Consider the following 18,724-nt stretch of genomic DNA (forward strand, 5'->3'; position numbering starts at 1 on the left):
CTACCGAAGTCAGCACAATAGCTCTACTGAAGTCACGCAATTACTCTACGAAAGAAGCACAATTTCTATATTGGAGTCAGCATATTTACTCAGCTGAAGTCAGCACAGCACACAGGGACGGATCCAGGATATGGCGTTAGAGGGACAAATTAACAATTTCTAGTCCGAACTGGTGCATATTTATCGTATTTATTACTATTATTCCGATATTGACATAAATAGTAAACTTGGACGATTTGGTTTGTCTAGTCTTGTCCATTGCGAAATGACTTTGACCAAAAGATGAAAAAAAGAATAAAGTAAGAAGCATACGTTGTGCAGTTGCCATACATGTCTACAGCTGTAATGGTCTACTTCTAGATACTTCTAAATAAATTTCTATAAGAAAACAAGAAAAAAAATATTATATATGTACGCTGTTTCAGTGTTAAAGTGATACTAATTTCATAATTTAGAAAGCCTCCGACCAATAGATTATATTATTTGCGTTATTCAGCGATTCGCTCTGACCAATAAACATACATTTGCGCCAACACTAAGCAAGTAATGAAACAGTTATTGTTTATTTTTGCTTTATTAAATCTTTACAGATGTAGCCCGGCTGCCGGTGTTACTATTGTATAACTTTTGGCTGGTTTGCATTCGGTAGCATGTATTTTTATAGTTGTGGTTGTAATTATTAACTTGCAAATATAAAAGTGCAATATATTTTGACAACATATGAGTTAAACAAAAATTATAAATTTGTAACAGTGACTTATAAACGAAGTATAGCAATACGTCATCAGTCTGAAACATTTTGATTGATAATAAACTACTAAAATTGTTCTTCTAATTGTAATAAACGATGGTTTTATAAAAGAAGAAAGAACTCGGCGAGGACAGCAAAAAAACTAAACATCCTTGCAAACATTACAATGTAACATTTGACAATTTTTAAGGCGGATGCACTGACTGTAAACTAAAAAAGACATTACAAAAACCTTTGATACAAAAGTAAACCTGACATATAACTAGATAAAAGACGAATGCAATCTTTCATTTGAAACACGTATAGAAGGTTCCGCCTTGTTTAGCGTTTCAATCAAATTAACAATTAAATTTAAATCGTTGTTTCCCTGTTCTTCGTGTTGACCTACAGACATGCTTACGTATATAATGCCCACCTTATATCTGGGTGATTTCCCAAGATATTGACGTCATGTGACCACAAATAGGACGTTTTTTTCACTTATTGTTATTGATGAGGTATACTAGGGTATCGATATTTTTTGGAAGAATCGTGAGGCTGAGTGTCCAAAATCCAGGGCCCCGTTTGAGAAAGACATTTTACGCGTGAACCTTACACTGCTTAAAGCTGCACTCTAACAGATTTACCGTTTTGACAACTTTAATATTTTTGGTCTTGGAATGAAACAGTAATGAAACAGTTATTGTTTATTTTTGCTTTATTTTTTGCGTAAATTTCTATAAACAAAAAATGATGTAAGACTGCTGACAAAATATCAGATCGAAGGTTTTCATATTTCCGTTCAAAAATTATTGATTATTTGGTTAAAGCGTTACTAACGGTTTCAGAAAAATGCTTAAAACATCAATTTTTGAAGCTAAATATGAAAATCTGAGATCTGATTTTTTGTCAGCAGTCATATATCAAAGGTTTCCATGCATTTTTGCATCAATTGGCTCGTTCCAAGGCAACAAATAAAAAAGTTGTCAAAATGTTCAAAAGAGAAAAAGGGGAAAGCGGTTGAATTAATGATTCATTCATATTTGCGGTCACAAAGTAAAAGTCAAAGAATGTTAGTATTAAAAAAATGTTCGATGCGACTTCGTGAACATTGACAGAACATATTGATTATAACATAACTGCTTACATTGTTGCGCAAAGTGCCAGTCGTGCTCATTGCCAAATTTAATGAAAGCGCTGAAAGCGTTGAAGGGTTTTATGCTCGATAGCGTGATTTTACTTTTTTATAATTCTGCTCACTGAAAAAAACATTCCAAAAAATCGTTTGAATGAACTTAAACTGTAACCGATAGGTGCCTGTCATTCCCTTGAAATAGGTTATGTAAAGTGATCTCACCTAATACCTGATCTCGATTTGTGGTACTTAAGTCTGTGCGGCCTTACGCCTAACACAGTGGTGAATTTCCAGTTACGGTGTATACAAAACTTAATTATGCATGTGTTGTCCCTGTAATATTATACAGATGTTTTATATAGGGGTCTTTTTCATGTATTATTGCTATACATCAAAGTGCAAGGTTTTTACTTGGCACTGAAATATTGGCAGGAAACCAATTCTTATTGTTAAATGGAAATTAATTAGTGTGTAAACACTGGAATGGATGTCTTAGATATGATTTGTCAAGAAACATTTAAATACATTGGTGTTATTTTTTCAAAGAATAGAAAATTTGCAAATGCCAAAAAACATGCTGTTGATCAAGCAAGAACAGCTTTATTTAGCCTGTATGTTAAAATAAAAATATTTATGCAAAAAGCTACAGAAACAAGCTCAGTAGCAAAAAGTTTAAACATAAACCCGGTTTAGTGGCACTGGACAAACGCCAAAGACAAAGAACACAAAATCACAAACAAGAAAAACTTAGATTTACCAATTGATTGTCAATTGAAATTGTTTGATAATACTGTTTCACCAAATGTGGTTATATGGCTGTGAAGTGTGGGAATTTGAAGACCTTAGCACATTTAAAAAAATACAAACTGATTGTATGAAGCATATTTTAAAGTAAACAAAGGCACCAGTCATGTTTTGCTGTATGGCGACTTAGGTAGATTCTCACTTTGGATTTGAACAGCATTGTTATTAAGAAACGGATTATTTGATTCTGGTGTAGACTTACAATAATTACAATTTGTCGTCGATAGTGTAAACTTCATAATAATGAGTCGATTAGAAATAATAGGCATTATCTGTGGTTAGACAATGTTCAGTACATTTTTGATAAATGTGGACTGAGTTTTATATGGCAAGACCAGTAGTTTACCGGTACAAAGCAATCTGTTAAATCGTGTTGAAAAATTGCTAAATGATCAATACAAGCAATTTTGGAATAGTACTGTAAATGAGTCTCCAAACTGTTACAAATGTAGGATTTACAAAACGGATCATAAGTTTGAAGATTTTTATAGTTCAATTCCAGAAATGTTTATCCAGCCGCTCATAAATTTTAGACTTAATAATTATTTGCCCGTTGACATGACATGGTATTCTTAAGGAATGAATTGCGGGGTTGATGTCATTATCGGGGTATGAACGCAATTGGGTTGGTCAATGTGTGTGGAGTTCGAAGGACTCCACGCGTACTTTGGCCAAACCAATTGCGTTCATATCCCGATAATGACATCAACCCCGCAATTCATTCCTTATATTAACACCAAAAGTTCATTATTTCATTCAAGAATTGTTAAAAAAATACTTCATTTCATTTAAGAAAACCTTTCAGTTATCCGTTCTTACCCATTCTGTAAATAGAACGACCCGACTGGAACCGGAAATATTTTTTCAAATGACGTCACAATAACGCGGGAAAATATCAACCACTTTAAATCACTTTAAAACGTAAAATTGAAACACTTATAGCAACAGTTCATTTAAAATATAATAAATGAACACTTTTGAAAATGTTGATTTATGTTTTACGGGACCTGCTGACACAATACAAACAATATCAAGATCAATAGTTTTCATGTATATTGTTATGCGATGAATTGCGATCCGAACATATCCGAAGATGTTGCGTTCATCGATTGATGAACGCAATTGTCGAAAGGCAGTTCATTTAAGGAATGGAAGTCGAGGTGTAAATATAAGGAAATGACCGAAAATGTACTCGATGTAACTTAAATGACATTGGCGATGATTTTCATTACATTTTGAAATGAATCCTTTTTGCAAATGAAAGAAGGAAATATTTACCAGCTATACATAGAAATAATGTCAATAGTATCTACTTTCAAAGGATAATGTGTGTTATTCTCTTCCGGAGATTTTTATTAGTAGCATAATGTTGTTTATTTGCAGTTTGTAAAAATTACATCTTGGCTTGACATAAATATAATAATACATTGTATTTGTAATTTGACAGAAGTTGAAACTCAATTTATAATACATTTCGAACAATTTTAAACTCAATATATACTTGCGTAATTAATATGTGTCTGCATAAAGCCTCGTTATAATGCCATCATGTTACTAAACTTTGTCTGTTAATTGACATTTTAAAATATTCTGAAGATTTTTTTTGAAGTTCAAATCATTTAAGTGTCTTTTTCTTGATGACAAAATGCGGTGCATCTCTGTGTATTGAAACTGGTCGTTATACGAATATTCCGGAAACAGAAAGAGTATGCCCTTTTTATACTGAGTGCGTCCTTTCTGTACTAAGTGTGTCCTATCCGTACTAAGTGTGTCCTATCCGTACTAAGTGTGTCCTATCCGTACGTACTAAGTGTGTCCTATCCGTACTAAGTGTGTCCTATCCGTACTAAGTGTACTAAGTGTGTCCTATCCGTACTAAGTGTGTCCTATCCATACTAAGTGTGTCCTATCCGTACTAAGTGTGTCCTATCCGTACTAAGTGTGTCCTTTCCGTACTAAGTGTGTCCTATCCGTACTAAGTGTGTCTTATCCGTACTAAGGTGTCCTATCCGTACTAAGTGTGTCCTATCCGTACTAAGTGTGTCCTTTCCGTACTAAGTGTGTCCTATCCGTACTAAGTGTGTCATATCCGTACTAAGTGTGTCCTATCCGTACTAAGTGTGTCCTATCCGTACTTAGTGTGTCCTATCCGTACTAAGTGTGTCCTATCCGTACTAAGTGTGTCCTTTCCGTACTAAGTGTGTCCTATCCGTACTAAGTGTGTCCTATCCGTACTAAGTGTGTCCTATCCGTACTAAGTGTGTCATTGTTCTTTTACGCTGCCCTACTAACAAAATACAAAAAAAGATTCTTATTGATGAGTGTAATTTGTAAGTTTCAAATTATGATAGTCTAAACGATGACTCTTATTCACCCATTCTGTTTTGATTAGAGATGTGGCCAAAACCCAATTAGAGGGGATACATGGTTTATTAAAACATTTCTGACAAGAGCTTATTTAGATAACTTCTCATATAAATATGTTCCATTGTATATACGTATAAATTTTAAGGCACATGGGGTCATGGTTAAAATACCAAACTGACTTTTGAACATGTTAGAAAACAATGTAATGTTATGGTAATATGTCTGTAATTCTTGACTGTGATAACATATGTTTATATGAGTTGATGGTGTCTTTAACTTCTATAACGGAATGGCCACATGCATAAAATATTGTACAATTTGCACTTATTTTAATGTATTAGGTAACACAAATTAGAGGAAGCGAAAAGTTTTTTCCGAGGCTTGCGAATGCCGCGCTACTTAGGGAGTAGAATAAAACAATGAGTATTTTATTTAGGGAAACGATGGAGAAATATTGAGAATGCATTGAAAGAACACTTACAGTTTAATAAACCTAAACTTCCATACCTTCATGGCAAATAGAATGAAGCAGTTTCACAAATTTATAATAACAGATATTTTTGACACGTTACAAATGCAATGGTTCGACCTATTTTGGAATATACTTATCAAATATTTTCACCTGCATTAAAACAACCACAACATCAATGGAAACAAAGCTAAAGATATGAACGTCCCCTTACCCCTTAGCCCAATGGCAGAAAACATAAAATCAGCTGAACGCACACTCGGAAAAAAAAGTATAATTACTTTAAAAGAATGAAATTTGTTTACAGTTTAAGTTTTCACTTTTTTTCACTGACTTTGGAGGGAGACTAGAGTCTGCAATATGATCAACTTCATCATTAAGCCTTTAGGATGTAGACTTGAATGTGAGAAAAACTTTAAAAAATGCAAAATATTCTTCAGGAAATAATGTTATACAAATGATAAGTTACTGGAGAACAAAAAGTCAAGTTGTTGTTTAGGTTAGAGAATTTATTCTTTCTATTGTTTTCCTCGCACAGTTCACGAGTCTCCAGAAAGAGATTGACGACCACAAGGAGGAGATCAAGAAGTACCAGGCTGAGAAGGCTAAACTGGAGTCGATCATCCGCAACCTGGAGAAGGACATTCTCGGTCTGAAGAAGGAGATCCAGGAGCGTGATGATACCATCCAGGATAAGGTGAGACACACGAACAAAACCAATTTAAATAAATCTGAATAGATATTTCTATTTGTAAATGAAATTGGAAAGAAAACTTGAATATAAATCGTATTACCTCCCCTGGTATATAAGTCAGACTAATTTTCAGCATGCTCAATTTGCATAATAAATGGACAAATGAGATCTATAATAGTCAATGCCCTGTTTTAGTACTTTTTGAACTATATTGGTATAAATTTATCAAATCGCATGTAATATATATTCTTCATGAATCACCTGTACAGCCTATTGCTCTGAGTGCATATCTTAAAGATGTGTTGTATTTACTAGGCCCCAATTTCTCAAACTTGTTTTTAAAAAATAGAAATTATCCTGTAAATATTTTCCTATAAAAGTATATGTATCAGCATATGTGGAAGATTACACAATAGGCAAATAAAAAAAGATAGTGCCAAGTCTGATCTTGGTATACAAAATAATTTGATTGGTCGAGAAATTGGGACCCAAAGAAGAATAATGGAGATAATGTTTGTGTTTGTCTTCAGGATCAAGTTATATATTATTAGGTTTACATGTAACTAACTTAAATCAACTCTAACATCTGTTGTACTTTCCTTGTTCAGGAGAAGCGTATCTACGACCTTAAGAAGAAGAACCAGGAGCTTGAGAAGTTCAAGTTTGTGCTGGACTACAAGATCAAGGAGCTCAAGAAACAGATCGAGCCACGCGAGACTGACATCAAGAACATGAAGGAGCAGATACAGGAGGTATGACCAGTTCTCCAACCTGTCTTCTGATGAAATATTGATGGAGTATTGTCAAAAATTGATCATTTGCCTCCAATGTTGGTGATATGAATATTAATTCCATCAACAATCATAGCATATGTTTCTTTAACTTTCGTGTTTTGATTATGGGAAATAAGTTCAAATTTTTCATCAGGTGGAAGTTAATATGAAAAGAAGACTGAACTAATAATCCTACATTTTTAAGGTAATTTATGGTTATACTATATCAACTGGTCAGTTTATGATTGGTTACATTGTAGTCAAATGCAGGTCTGTAAGGCAAAAATAAAATTTCTTGCAAAATCTATATTTCTAATCAAACATTATTTTCCAAACCTGTAGATGGAGTCTGAGTTGGATCGCTTTGACAAGTTGAACACGCAGCTTGAGCTGAATATCACGGAGTTGAGGCAGAAACTGAAGGCCACAGACAAGGAGATGCACCAGGAAAGACAGCGGGTATGTTCGGACTAAACTTTGCGATCATCTTTGGAACAAATATATACAAAAATCATAACATTAAGAAATTCCATGATAACTTAGTGTGTGCCAATATAATTAAATAAAGGTATTAGCTGGCAAGGTATAATAAACTTGATGTAGCATTTCCTTCCAAACTGTTTGATTCGATTTATATCACGATGAAACAAAATATCAAAGATTTGAAAATTCACTCGTACAATATGTTGATAAGATTGCCTGTTTACGAAGTTAAACAAATTGACGTTATGTTCTCTCCACACGGTTTTGAGCAACTTCAGTTAAATTAACGGTTATGAACACTGCGTTGTGTGGAACTCTTGTCGAACATAAACATGTACAATAAATTTTTGTATTGAATTTATAGCTAGACTTCTATCCATTATTAACAATATATTGAAGGGTGCGATATATTGTTCAATCAATATTAGACTTATTTTCCTCTTTATTATATGTATGTTGTATATGAACGTTCAATGACAGCTCCCTGTTTATTCAGGTAACTGAAAGAAGATAATGCTTGTAGTTGACTCTGTGTGAGCGAATTTCACAGTTATGTTTTTGCATTTTACAGGTACGCGACAAGGAGGCCGTTGTGAAGCGTTTCAAGACGGACCTGCACAACTGCGTCGGCTACATTCAGGACCCCAAGATGCTGAAGGAATCTATCAAGGCTCTCTACACTAAACACGTCCAGGAAGACATTGTAAGTTGGGAATTTATCCTCAGATGTGATTGCTCTTTTTCCCATTATTTACAAAGTATTTTTCACTGATCTTAGATAAAAGTAAGACTAGCTCAATCTAGTTTCTTTACTATATACAGGATCCTACATTTGTACATGAGTGGCCACTTAAAACATAAGTTATTATATGAGTTTGGGTAAAGTTGTAAAGAGAGATTTTTTTAAACATGAATAACATTTCCAATATGAGTATCTTTAATGTTAATATTAAATGGCAATTAATGGAAGATTCCTTTTCACATGACATATTTTTTTTTTCATTTTTCCATGAAAAGTTTGCTACTAAATTAGTTGGGTAAAATGACATGAATGTCAAGTTGTATTACAAAAGTGATATACAAGAACATATGTTATATGGTTTTATTACACTCCAAATAAGCAGCTCCATGTGATAAAGTACTGTATTTCATCTCAATTATGAGTCATAATATCGCCTCTCTCATTTCACAAGAGGCAACTTTCACTTCCTTATTCATGTTGTTTACTGTTGCATAATTGTTTGTAGGATTTCTTGACTAAACTTGTAAGTACCAAATGCACACACAGTGTTTGAGTCATTTGGGCTACAGTCGCACACATTTTTCAATATAGCAGTCTAAATGGCAATTTAATTGCAGCAAAAAGGAAGAAAATAACATTGAACACAAATTAATTTTGGTGTTATCTGCATAATGTTACAAAAAATATTTGAAGTTAATATCCTGTTGTCATTGAAATTATTGTGTGTTTTTTTTTGCAATTCAATTTGTTATAAGTGGATGTTGGTGCAAACACTTGAAAGAATCTGTTTGATCTTTTGACAGAATTAAATTAGAAAACCATTTCCAGCACATATCTCTGATGTTTGTAACTACATGTAAGATTATCATTAAAACTTTTACAACTCAAAAGCTCTATGAAATAATGGCATTTTTTTCTGAAATGTTTGTTAATATAAAAAAGCGACAGTTTAAACCAAACTAATTGCATTGTATTTTCTATGACCAAAACATTGTCTCTCATATGATAAGTAATTTCAATTGTTATGCTGCTTCCTGATTTTGACTTAGCATGTACAAACATGCGGAACATTTTCTAAAACTGTTTTCCAATTTGTAATGTTAAAATATTCCCTGTTTTTTCTCACAGACTGAGTCTGCGAGTGTTGACGCCGATATCCAGAAGGAGTACAGCCGACAGAGGGAGCATCTTGAGCGCTCTGTGGCCTCGTTGAGAAAGAAGCTTGCCAAGGATTCTGAGATTCACCGAGCTGACAACGTCCGCATCATGCAGGTATGCACACGTACATAACGATATTTAACCAGTTAGATGTAAATGTACGTACTTAACGATGCTATTTGGGAAGAGTCAGGTTGATAACTGTAAGTCCAGGGTTTATATCTACTCTCTTGAAGCCGAGGTTGGGATTCGAGACTCAAAAATTCATAATTTTTATTTGTTTAAGAATTACTCTTTAATCCAGGAGAAATTAATGGTAAAAAGTACTGTATCTGTTACAAATGACTTGTTTTACAAACAGGAACAGATATTTTGTAAAAAAGATGTTGTATTAAAGATATTTTTAACATTTCAGAATTCACTTATATCAGACTGAATCTCAAACTCAGACTTCAGTTTATGAACATTATTAAGGTCCAGAGGGCCATATCATTCAGAGTCTTTCATTTTATCTCTAACCAAAAAGCAGTACAACTATTATTGATAAATAGAAACAGCCTCCAGATCCCATGTATTCATAGTCATATTGTAGATAAAGCTAAATTTAAGTTTGAAATATCTATATCTAGAAGATATGCTGTTCGATCCATACTTTCAGTTTTCACAATAACCTTCCAAAGTGATAAATAATAATGTGAGCTGTTTTTCTTCATCCTTCAAAATTTATATATTTATTTTCTGCTTTAATCTTTACGAGTCTAAACAGCGTGATCATATCTTGAAGTAATGATAAAACACATGCAAAAAAATATTTAAATGTTGTCCTTTGATTCTTTCAGGAAAATGTTTCATTGATCAAGGAAATAAATGACCTTCGTAAGGAGTTGAAGATTGCCAGAACACAGATCCATGACCTTGAGGCTGCGATTAAACAGAACATGAAGAAGGAAAAAGGTGGAGAGTATCCCGATATCTACACTGTCATGCTACGAGCGCCGAACGCTATGGCGGAGTCGGAAATTGAGGAGAGAAATAAGATCATTAATATGCAGAAGCTTGAAATTCGCAAGCTTCGTCACGAAATAGATACAGGTTCTCGACCGTCGTCTTCGTCACGGCTTCCCCCAATGCATCCAGTCGATTCTTCAGCATAACTGCCTTATAGACACTTTCAAATGATAGATTTTATAGTTTTTGAGAACAATTGAAATGTGTTACATTGGAGAATGAATGGATGTCACTTTTTATCATGATGTAATTTATTTAAGATAAAAAACTGCAATTTGTTTCTATGGTCACTTTTTCATTTAACTTCCTCCTTACATATAAAATTTTATAATGTTTGTATACATGCAAATCTTATTGCGATAACATTTGTTTTTAGAATGGTCTGAAAACTTATGCAAATGTTAAACATTCCAAATGTGAATTATTGATAGTATGTATAGTATTGTTTTAAGTTATAAAAACTTTGTCAGCAATAAAGAGTCCTGTCATGGGAGGTTTTTTGATAATCAACTTAAACAATATTTAACCCAGTGATCGAAACAAAAATCAAACTTATATCAATACATGCATGTAAAAAGGAATGTAAGTAAATTTTACAAAAAATAAGAAAATAGCTACAACTGAAAATTGTCCTTTTCCTTCACTGGACTCATGTTTTGCACACAAGTATAATTTCATAAATGTTTAATACAAGAATATTTTGATGTTGAAAAGCATCATTGTGAATGTACTTACTTCATCTGTGATATTGTTTTACACCGTCCTATTTTATCTATGGAAAAAATGTTTACTGTTTTAATGTGTTGAATTATTGAGTAATAAAATATATGCATCTTGAAAAAGATATTTCTTCTTTTATATCGATTAAATCATTATTGTCAAAAACAATCTGGGATTCAACAAGAAACTACCCAAAGAAATGTTCATATATACACTAATAAACTATTATATATGTCTTGAACGATGTAAAAAATTGTAATTTATTCAACACTAATTTAAACTTTCAATTTTAAGGTTACACTGTCCTAATACTTTATTAGGAACTTAGGAATTTTCACAGAATCTATTATTCAAGGATTTGATGAAGGGAGAAAAGTGGTGTAATTTTTGATTTGTGTAAACTAGAGCCAGATGTAAATGCCAATGCTCGTTCCTTGTTTTCCGCCAAACAAGGGGCATAACTCAATAATTATTAAAGCCAGAGTTATGGGTCTTTGCAAAATGTACTAATTGAGTCAACTTTTATCGTCATATATCATACTTCTCTTGTTTAAGTGTACTTTTGGACTACATGACTATTATTATAAACTTATGTTTTGTACCGCGACTAGTGAATACAATTTTGGAAACTTAAGGATGTCTTTGTTAGGAAATACAATAGCAAGGCATTGTTTTGACAGATTTTATTGCATTTGAAGCATGTTTATACAGATAGAAGGAAATACTTAAAGATAAGTTTCAATCAAAAAGTATGCTGAAATGACTACATGGAGTGGTATCACAGAATTCATACGAGTTCAACATCGGTATAAAAAAACAACATAAAAACTTAGAGGTTCTTTTCATGAAAAATCCTTAGAGCAATTTCGTATTTTAGGAAGGACATTAAACAAGATTACAGCAATGTAGAAATCACAATTATTCCTACGTACAACATCGCTCCTAGGTACAATATCGCTACTAGGTACAACATCGCTCCTAGGTACAACATCGCTCCTAGGTACAACATCGCTCCTAGGTACAACATCGCTCCTAGGTACAACATCGCTCCTATGTTAAATATTGCTAAAACATTTTGTTCAAAAATGCGTCCTATAGGTACACGATCGCTCCTAGGAAAAATGCGTCCTAGGTACATGATCGCTCCTAGGAAAAATGCGTCCTAGGTACAAGATCGCTCCTAGGAACAACATGCGTCCTAGGAACAAGATCGCTCATAGGAACAAAATGCGTCCTATAGGTACACGATCGCTCCTAGGAACAACATGCGTCCTAGGAACAAGATCGCTCATAGGAACAAAATGCGTCCTAGGTACAAGATCGCTCATAGGAACAAAATGCGTCCTAGGTACAAGATCGCTCATAGGAACCAAATGCGTCCTAACTACAAGATCGCTCCTAGGAACAACATGCGTCCTAGGAACAAGATCGCTCAAAGGAACAAAATGCGTCCTAGGTACAAGATCGCTCCTAGGAACAAAATGCGTCCTAGTACAAGATCGCTCCTAGGAACCTAATGCGTCCTAGGTACAAGATCGCTCTTAGGAAGAAAATGCGTCCTAGGTACAAGATCGCTCCCAGGAACAAAATGCGTCCTAGATACAAGATCGCTCCTAGGAACAAAATGCGTCATAGGTACTTCATAGCACCTCGCCCCTGCCCTAGTAAAGCATTGCTTTTTTAACATCCTGTGAACAAGAAAAATGGTCCACACAATAGTAAACAAGCACATTAAATAGAGAGACACCAGTACATAATGATCAGTTTTTGAATAATACACACAGTTAAGCTTGGCAAGAAAGCTCCGTCAACATGTTCATACGAATATTTCAAAATAATAATTTGTTGATGAACTTTTTAGGATCCTCATCAATATTTCAACGTATCTAACGTGCTGTCACTTTTAATCTACAATTCTTTTATTGCACGAGTCACACGCTATGTGTTTAAGAGCCAACGCGTACAGGTATGATTTACAACAACATAGACCACGTGTCATAATCATGCACGAGTCACACGTGGTTTGATAAAGAGACAATGCATACAGGTATAATTTACAATAACATAGACAACGTGCCATTATCATGCACGTGGCTGGATTAATAATTATCATGTAATTTCTTCCTTGTGATACCCGGACCCGGATGTTCACGCATCAGTGGACGTGCGGTGGTCCTTGCCGTTGGCGGTTTTAGAGTCGTCAGAGAAGCCTGGCTCTGGGCGTAGGTGGAGCTGGAGGCCACTGGAGTGACCGGAAGCGTTCGCCTTGGTGGAGTGGGTGCCGCTGGACGTCGGCCTCCGCGTGTAGTCGATAAATCGCTGGAATTCCTTACGGATCTAAAAAGTCAAGTGTATGCTGTACATGTGCATATTGTATGTTCCATCATCAAATTAAATGAACAACAGCCAATTAAATTATATTTTGACAAAGTGTCCTCAGGTAACTTATCGGCTAGTTGACTCATTGAAATTTTTTGATTGGTTGTTAGTTATTATTGGATAAATATTGACCAATCAATAAACATTTCGCATAACTTTGACTTAACCGAAAAACGGTTTTCTACAATAAGCTGCTGACTGGTAGGTATTATAATGGAACCAAAAAAGAAAACGGCATATAAGGCATGCATGGGCAATGCCGCGACTTAAACTGTATGCTATACAAATTAATTCAGACTTTCATAATTAATATCAAATTCAACGCAACGATATTTAATGTGAAACGATACGACCAATGAACTTTAAAAAAATATAGAACAGACATGTTTGTTGCTTGTACAAGACCTCTACCTTTTTATTGAGTACACAGTGGAATACGAAGATGAAGAGGCCCTGGAGGGAGTTGAAAATGGTGAAAAGGTATGCGAATGGAAGGGCCTCCTCGCTGATGTAGAAATAGCCAAACACCCACGTGAGGCCCAGCAGCACTTCAAGGGCCAGGGCTCCTTGGATCCATGCCCTGAAAAAAGGAATTAAATATGGCAAAGATCGATAAGGTCAAATCGAGGACAGGGCCTCCTAAACTGATGCTCTGCTTTTGCTCTTGGGTTCGTCCACAAGAACACTGGGGCGGGGGATTTTACAATAAGATGTAACAGCCCACGAGAAACTTGTTTCATGACACCATTTTTATTGGGACCATTAGACCACGTTATCAACATGGCGTTCTTTCCAAAACCAAGCTTTGTTCACGAGAGCGGCCGTTAAATTATGCATCCGAATTCCGAGACACCCTTCGAAAACTGACTAAATTCGTTTAGCCACACCTTGGCAAAACATATACGGTTGTAAATACAGTAACGGTAGGTTGACAGTCCACAAAAACCAACACTGTTGGCCTACATCACAATCAGGTGAACACACCAAATAATTAAATGACCATATCAACATACACAATTGTAAACATGCATGCATGAAGGGATCTCTTGTGGCGTATTGACATAAACACTGATTTCTTACAATGCATATTGCTTTTGCTTGTACTTGTCGTAAAAGCTGTATTAACTGAGCATGTTGGAACGGGAAAAACGGTTACAGGGACAAATGTTACAATCAAAGCGCTAAAAGCGCGATGGGAACGTGGCGAATTATGTACATAGGACACGTTATACTAAATTTATTATTGGATTTTTTTCTTAAACATGGATCGTTCCTTTCAATATAACAATATAAAAAGAAAATGAAAAGAATACATTATTATTCTTTAAGAAATTCTGAAATAAGCAATGTATATGCATATTTAAACCATAGATGTTGTTTTTTTCCAGTGAAACTTTACATATACCAATAATGAACTAAATCAATACAGGCTAAATCAAATCTCTGTAAACATGTTCACAAAGTTTCAATGGAATCAAGCAGACATGTGTTTTGTATTTTGTTTTAATATCGATAAGACGAAATAACTTGATACTCATCTGCCTTGAACCGGGTGATATTAGTAGAGTATATATTGTGTTTTTTTTGCCCTTTTTACGAATGGGGCCAGGGCTCTTAGAATTGTGAAATACCTACAAATGCCAAAAATTGTGAATTTAGTTTAACATTAGAAACAAAACAAAGCCTTATATACGATTCTGGGAAAACTGCATTTAAACATTATGTGCTAGCTAACTTTTCAAGAAATAAAGTTTAAAATTCGAGTCCACTTTAAATTTATGAAAAAATAAAGATTTTATATTTTGAAGGATGCCGAATTTCGGCTTAATTTTTAGTCGTAAAAAACAACAACACACTGGCATTATGTGTATGAAAACTTTCTGACACGTGTTCCAGCGAATCTCCTGTTATATGCATACAATATATCCACAGAACTGGTTCATTGCAGAAACACATATTGTTTCTTAATCATAGAGACCAATTATCCACCGACCTTATGTTTCCTGTCGGAGACTTTTCCTTCGTGAAAACATACTCTGAATGTTTACACACCGCTGTCATGGCGTATATCAATATCAACAGGTTCACCTGCAATATGGAAAAGAAATACTAACTGTTCATCCGTATCGGAAATCCCACCAAGAAGTACGGGAATGTATAAATAATGTTAAGCGAATGTTCATAGAACAACTATCTAACAAACATAACATGTACACATCTTTTGGTACTACTTTTAAATGTCAATCGGGCTTTTGTTCCTTACAATTATCATATTATAGGATTGAAGCGCACATTTTTAAAGCAGTCAACTGAAGTTTGAATAAAACTATAGCTGTCACACTAATGACGAATACCACGAATTTCATCTGGAGACAGAAAAGGCAAACTCTTTCTTGGAAAAGAGTCCGTAACTCCGATGTTATTGCACACCGCATTTCCACTTATCATGATTAACCAATGTGTGTTGTTTAGTTGAAAGTTATTGTACTGACAAGAAAACGGTAACATAGGACAATAACTCTCTTGTCAGCTCAATTATAGTTATGTTCTATCATCGTATGCATTTTTGATGAATTGTATCCTGTTGTTTTGCCCCAGACAAGACAAGGTAACAAAGGGCAATAACTCTGCGATAAGCTGAAATAGAGCTATGGTTCTTGTACACTGCACTTCCTCGCTTTACCATCGTATAAGGTTTAATCAAATTACATTCGGTAGTTTTCAAATTATGCTCCGGACAAGAAAAGTAACATAGGGAAGTTATGGTTCTAGTACACTGCACTTCTGCTCGTTGTGCTTCACTTTCATATGAAGTTTAATTCAATTCCATTCAGTAGTTTTCAAGTTATATTTCGAAAAAGGGAAAATGCAACGGCCGACTATCCAACAGGTTACTCGAATATACTCCCTCAAACTTCGTTTGTCGGGAGTATAAAGACTGAGCTACAGTCCAAATAAGTTTGAAAAGTGCAATATGTATTTACGAAGAAGTATTAACAAAACTTATCAAAACAACAACAACAAAACAACAACAACAATATTTCAACATACTTACCAGTAATACAAATGCTACGGGACCGGCGAAACTCCATAAAAACATTCTGTCCGATGTCAACCAGCAACTGCAAAAAATAAACCGCTATATTAGGTAAGTCACGTACTAATATATTGCAATATTTTTTTCTTTTGCACAATGGGACAACTAAACTCATTTAAATCCATGTTGTTGTAAAGATAATTGTTAGGAAAGATAAACTCACTATTTCTCAGTTCCATATCCATCATGATAAACCAGAGCAGATATTCCAACAATTAAAAGTGGGAATCCTGGAAAAAAAATAAAACATTTGCATACTGAAATCATATATTGTGATCATATGTAAAAACATGGTTTACTCAGAAAATAATGTACAAAACAGTTCTACCGGTATACAAATGCAATACTAATTGGGAAATACATTTCTACCAGGAACCTAGTTATAATACAGTATGTGTCCATCCAATGCAGAATAGTTTGATACGTATCATATCCAACAAGATAGAAGTGATAGACCGGCCACGATACGTATCATATCGGACAAAATGGGAGTGTTTGACCGACCACGATACGTATCATATCCAACAAGATGGGAGTGTTTGACCGTCCACGGTACGTATCATATCATATCCGGCAAGATGGGAGTGTTTGACCGTCCACGGTACGTATCATATCATATCCGACAAGATGGGAGTGTTTGACCGACCACGATACGTATCATATCCAACAAGATGGGAGTGTTTGACCGATCACGGTACGTATCATATCCGACAAGATGGGAGTGTTTGACCGACCAAGATATGTATTATATCCAACAAGATAGGAGTATTTGACCGACCACGATACGTATCATATCCGACAAGATCGTAGTGTTTGACCGGCCTCGATAAGTATCATATCCCACAAGATAGTAGTGTTTATCCGACCACGATACGTATCATATTGAACAAGACAGTAGTTTTTGACCGACCACGATACATATCATATCCCACAAGATAGTAGTGTTTAACCGACCACGATACGTATCATATCCGACAAGATGGGAGTGTCTGACCGACCACGATACGTACCATATCCGACAAGATAGTAGTGTTTGACATGCTACAATACATATCATATCCGACAAGATAGTAGTGTTTGACCGGCCTCGATACGTATCATATCCGACGAGGTAGTAATGTTTGACTGACCGCGATACGTATCATATCCCACAAGATTGAAGTGTTTGACCGTCCACGATACGTACCATATCCGACCAGGTTGTTGTATTTTACCCTTGACCTGCCGCAATACATACCATATCCAACGAGAATGTAGTATTTTACCACGGTACATACCAATTCCGACGTAATGCAAGTATTTGTCGAGGATACGTACCATATCCGACGAGATAGTAGTATTTGACCCTTGACCGGGCGGCATCAAACACCTGGACGAGCATGAAGAGGATGTGGATACCCTCTAGAAGCATCCAGAAGAAGCTTGATGTGAAGAAGAAGTGCAGCACGCCCGCGATCACCGCACACGCAATCTGAAATATGACGTCATTACAGAAAAAAATGTTTAAAGGGCATTGGTTGTAATTGATAAGTTGTAAACGCTTGTTTGTCCCGATTGAACTGACAAGGGGCCTATTTTAAACACAAACTAACGAGTAACCTTAAGTGCCTAGTTTACGCTTTCCATGAGCCCCCCCCCCCCCCCCCCCCCCCCCCCCCCGCCTCCCCACGCCACTTCCGTGTAAGTACACATTTTCTGTGTATTGATCTTAATCTTTATTGCACTATACTTTCTATCAGATGTCCTGCTGGCCTACTGTTAAACCATGATAGATTTATAAAATAAATAAAAAAATCAAATTATATTAAATGTATTACAAGTATAACACTATATTACTCTCGACCTAACTGGGATCGAACACACAGCCTTTTGGATTCGGGGCGGACAGCTATACCACTATATTACTCTTGGCTTAACGGGAATCGAACCCACAGCCTTTTCGATGAGGAACATTTATTACTGCAGTGATTTACCGTACCAAGCATTAAACTAGGCCTTTCTTAAGGTATCTATTTCTTAAATCGGCAAACCATAAAAAACCAGTTCGCCACCATTTCACATAACATATAGTCTATTTCAATTGTCACAGATTTTGCATCGCATATGATACAAAAATGAAAGCATTTTGGTTCTAACATTAGCATAAGTTTGGAATGTTCGCAGAT

General features: G+C 35.2%; 2 protein-coding genes across 3 annotated transcripts in view; one reads left to right on the forward strand and one right to left on the reverse strand.

Annotated features, from left to right (window-relative positions):
* Window positions 1-6,047: 6,047 nt before the first annotated feature.
* LOC128214375 (cilia- and flagella-associated protein 57-like) lies at window positions 6,048-11,214 on the forward strand. Of its 2 annotated transcripts, XM_052920798.1 has the most exons (7): window positions 6,048-6,202; window positions 6,808-6,951; window positions 7,315-7,431; window positions 8,027-8,158; window positions 8,703-8,720; window positions 9,326-9,469; window positions 10,195-11,214. In XM_052920798.1, exons 2-7 carry the CDS (start codon window positions 6,931-6,933, stop codon window positions 10,507-10,509), a joined length of 747 nt encoding a protein of 248 aa, XP_052776758.1. In that variant the 5' UTR covers window positions 6,048-6,202; window positions 6,808-6,930; the 3' UTR covers window positions 10,510-11,214. The 2 variants fall into 2 exon arrangements, with proteins under 2 accessions (XP_052776758.1, XP_052776759.1); XM_052920799.1 differs by lacking the exon at window positions 8,703-8,720 and having other exon boundaries at window positions 10,195-11,213.
* Window positions 11,215-11,751: 537 nt separating this feature from the next.
* LOC128214565 (adhesion G protein-coupled receptor L2-like) overlaps window positions 11,752-18,724 on the reverse strand; it is a 44,018-nt gene continuing 37,045 nt past the window's right edge. The window contains exons 16-21 of the mRNA XM_052921098.1: window positions 17,877-18,030; window positions 16,723-16,789; window positions 16,518-16,584; window positions 15,456-15,550; window positions 13,874-14,042; window positions 11,752-13,420 (exon numbers count right to left, since the gene is read on the reverse strand). Of these exons, the coding sequence (XP_052777058.1) occupies window positions 13,232-13,420; window positions 13,874-14,042; window positions 15,456-15,550; window positions 16,518-16,584; window positions 16,723-16,789; window positions 17,877-18,030 (741 nt within the window). The 3' untranslated portion in view covers window positions 11,752-13,231. The remainder of the gene's footprint in view (window positions 13,421-13,873; window positions 14,043-15,455; window positions 15,551-16,517; window positions 16,585-16,722; window positions 16,790-17,876; window positions 18,031-18,724) is intronic.

This window comes from Mya arenaria, chromosome 13 (assembly GCF_026914265.1).
Source record: "Mya arenaria isolate MELC-2E11 chromosome 13, ASM2691426v1".
NCBI classification, from domain to species: Eukaryota; Metazoa; Mollusca; class Bivalvia; order Myida; family Myidae; genus Mya; species Mya arenaria.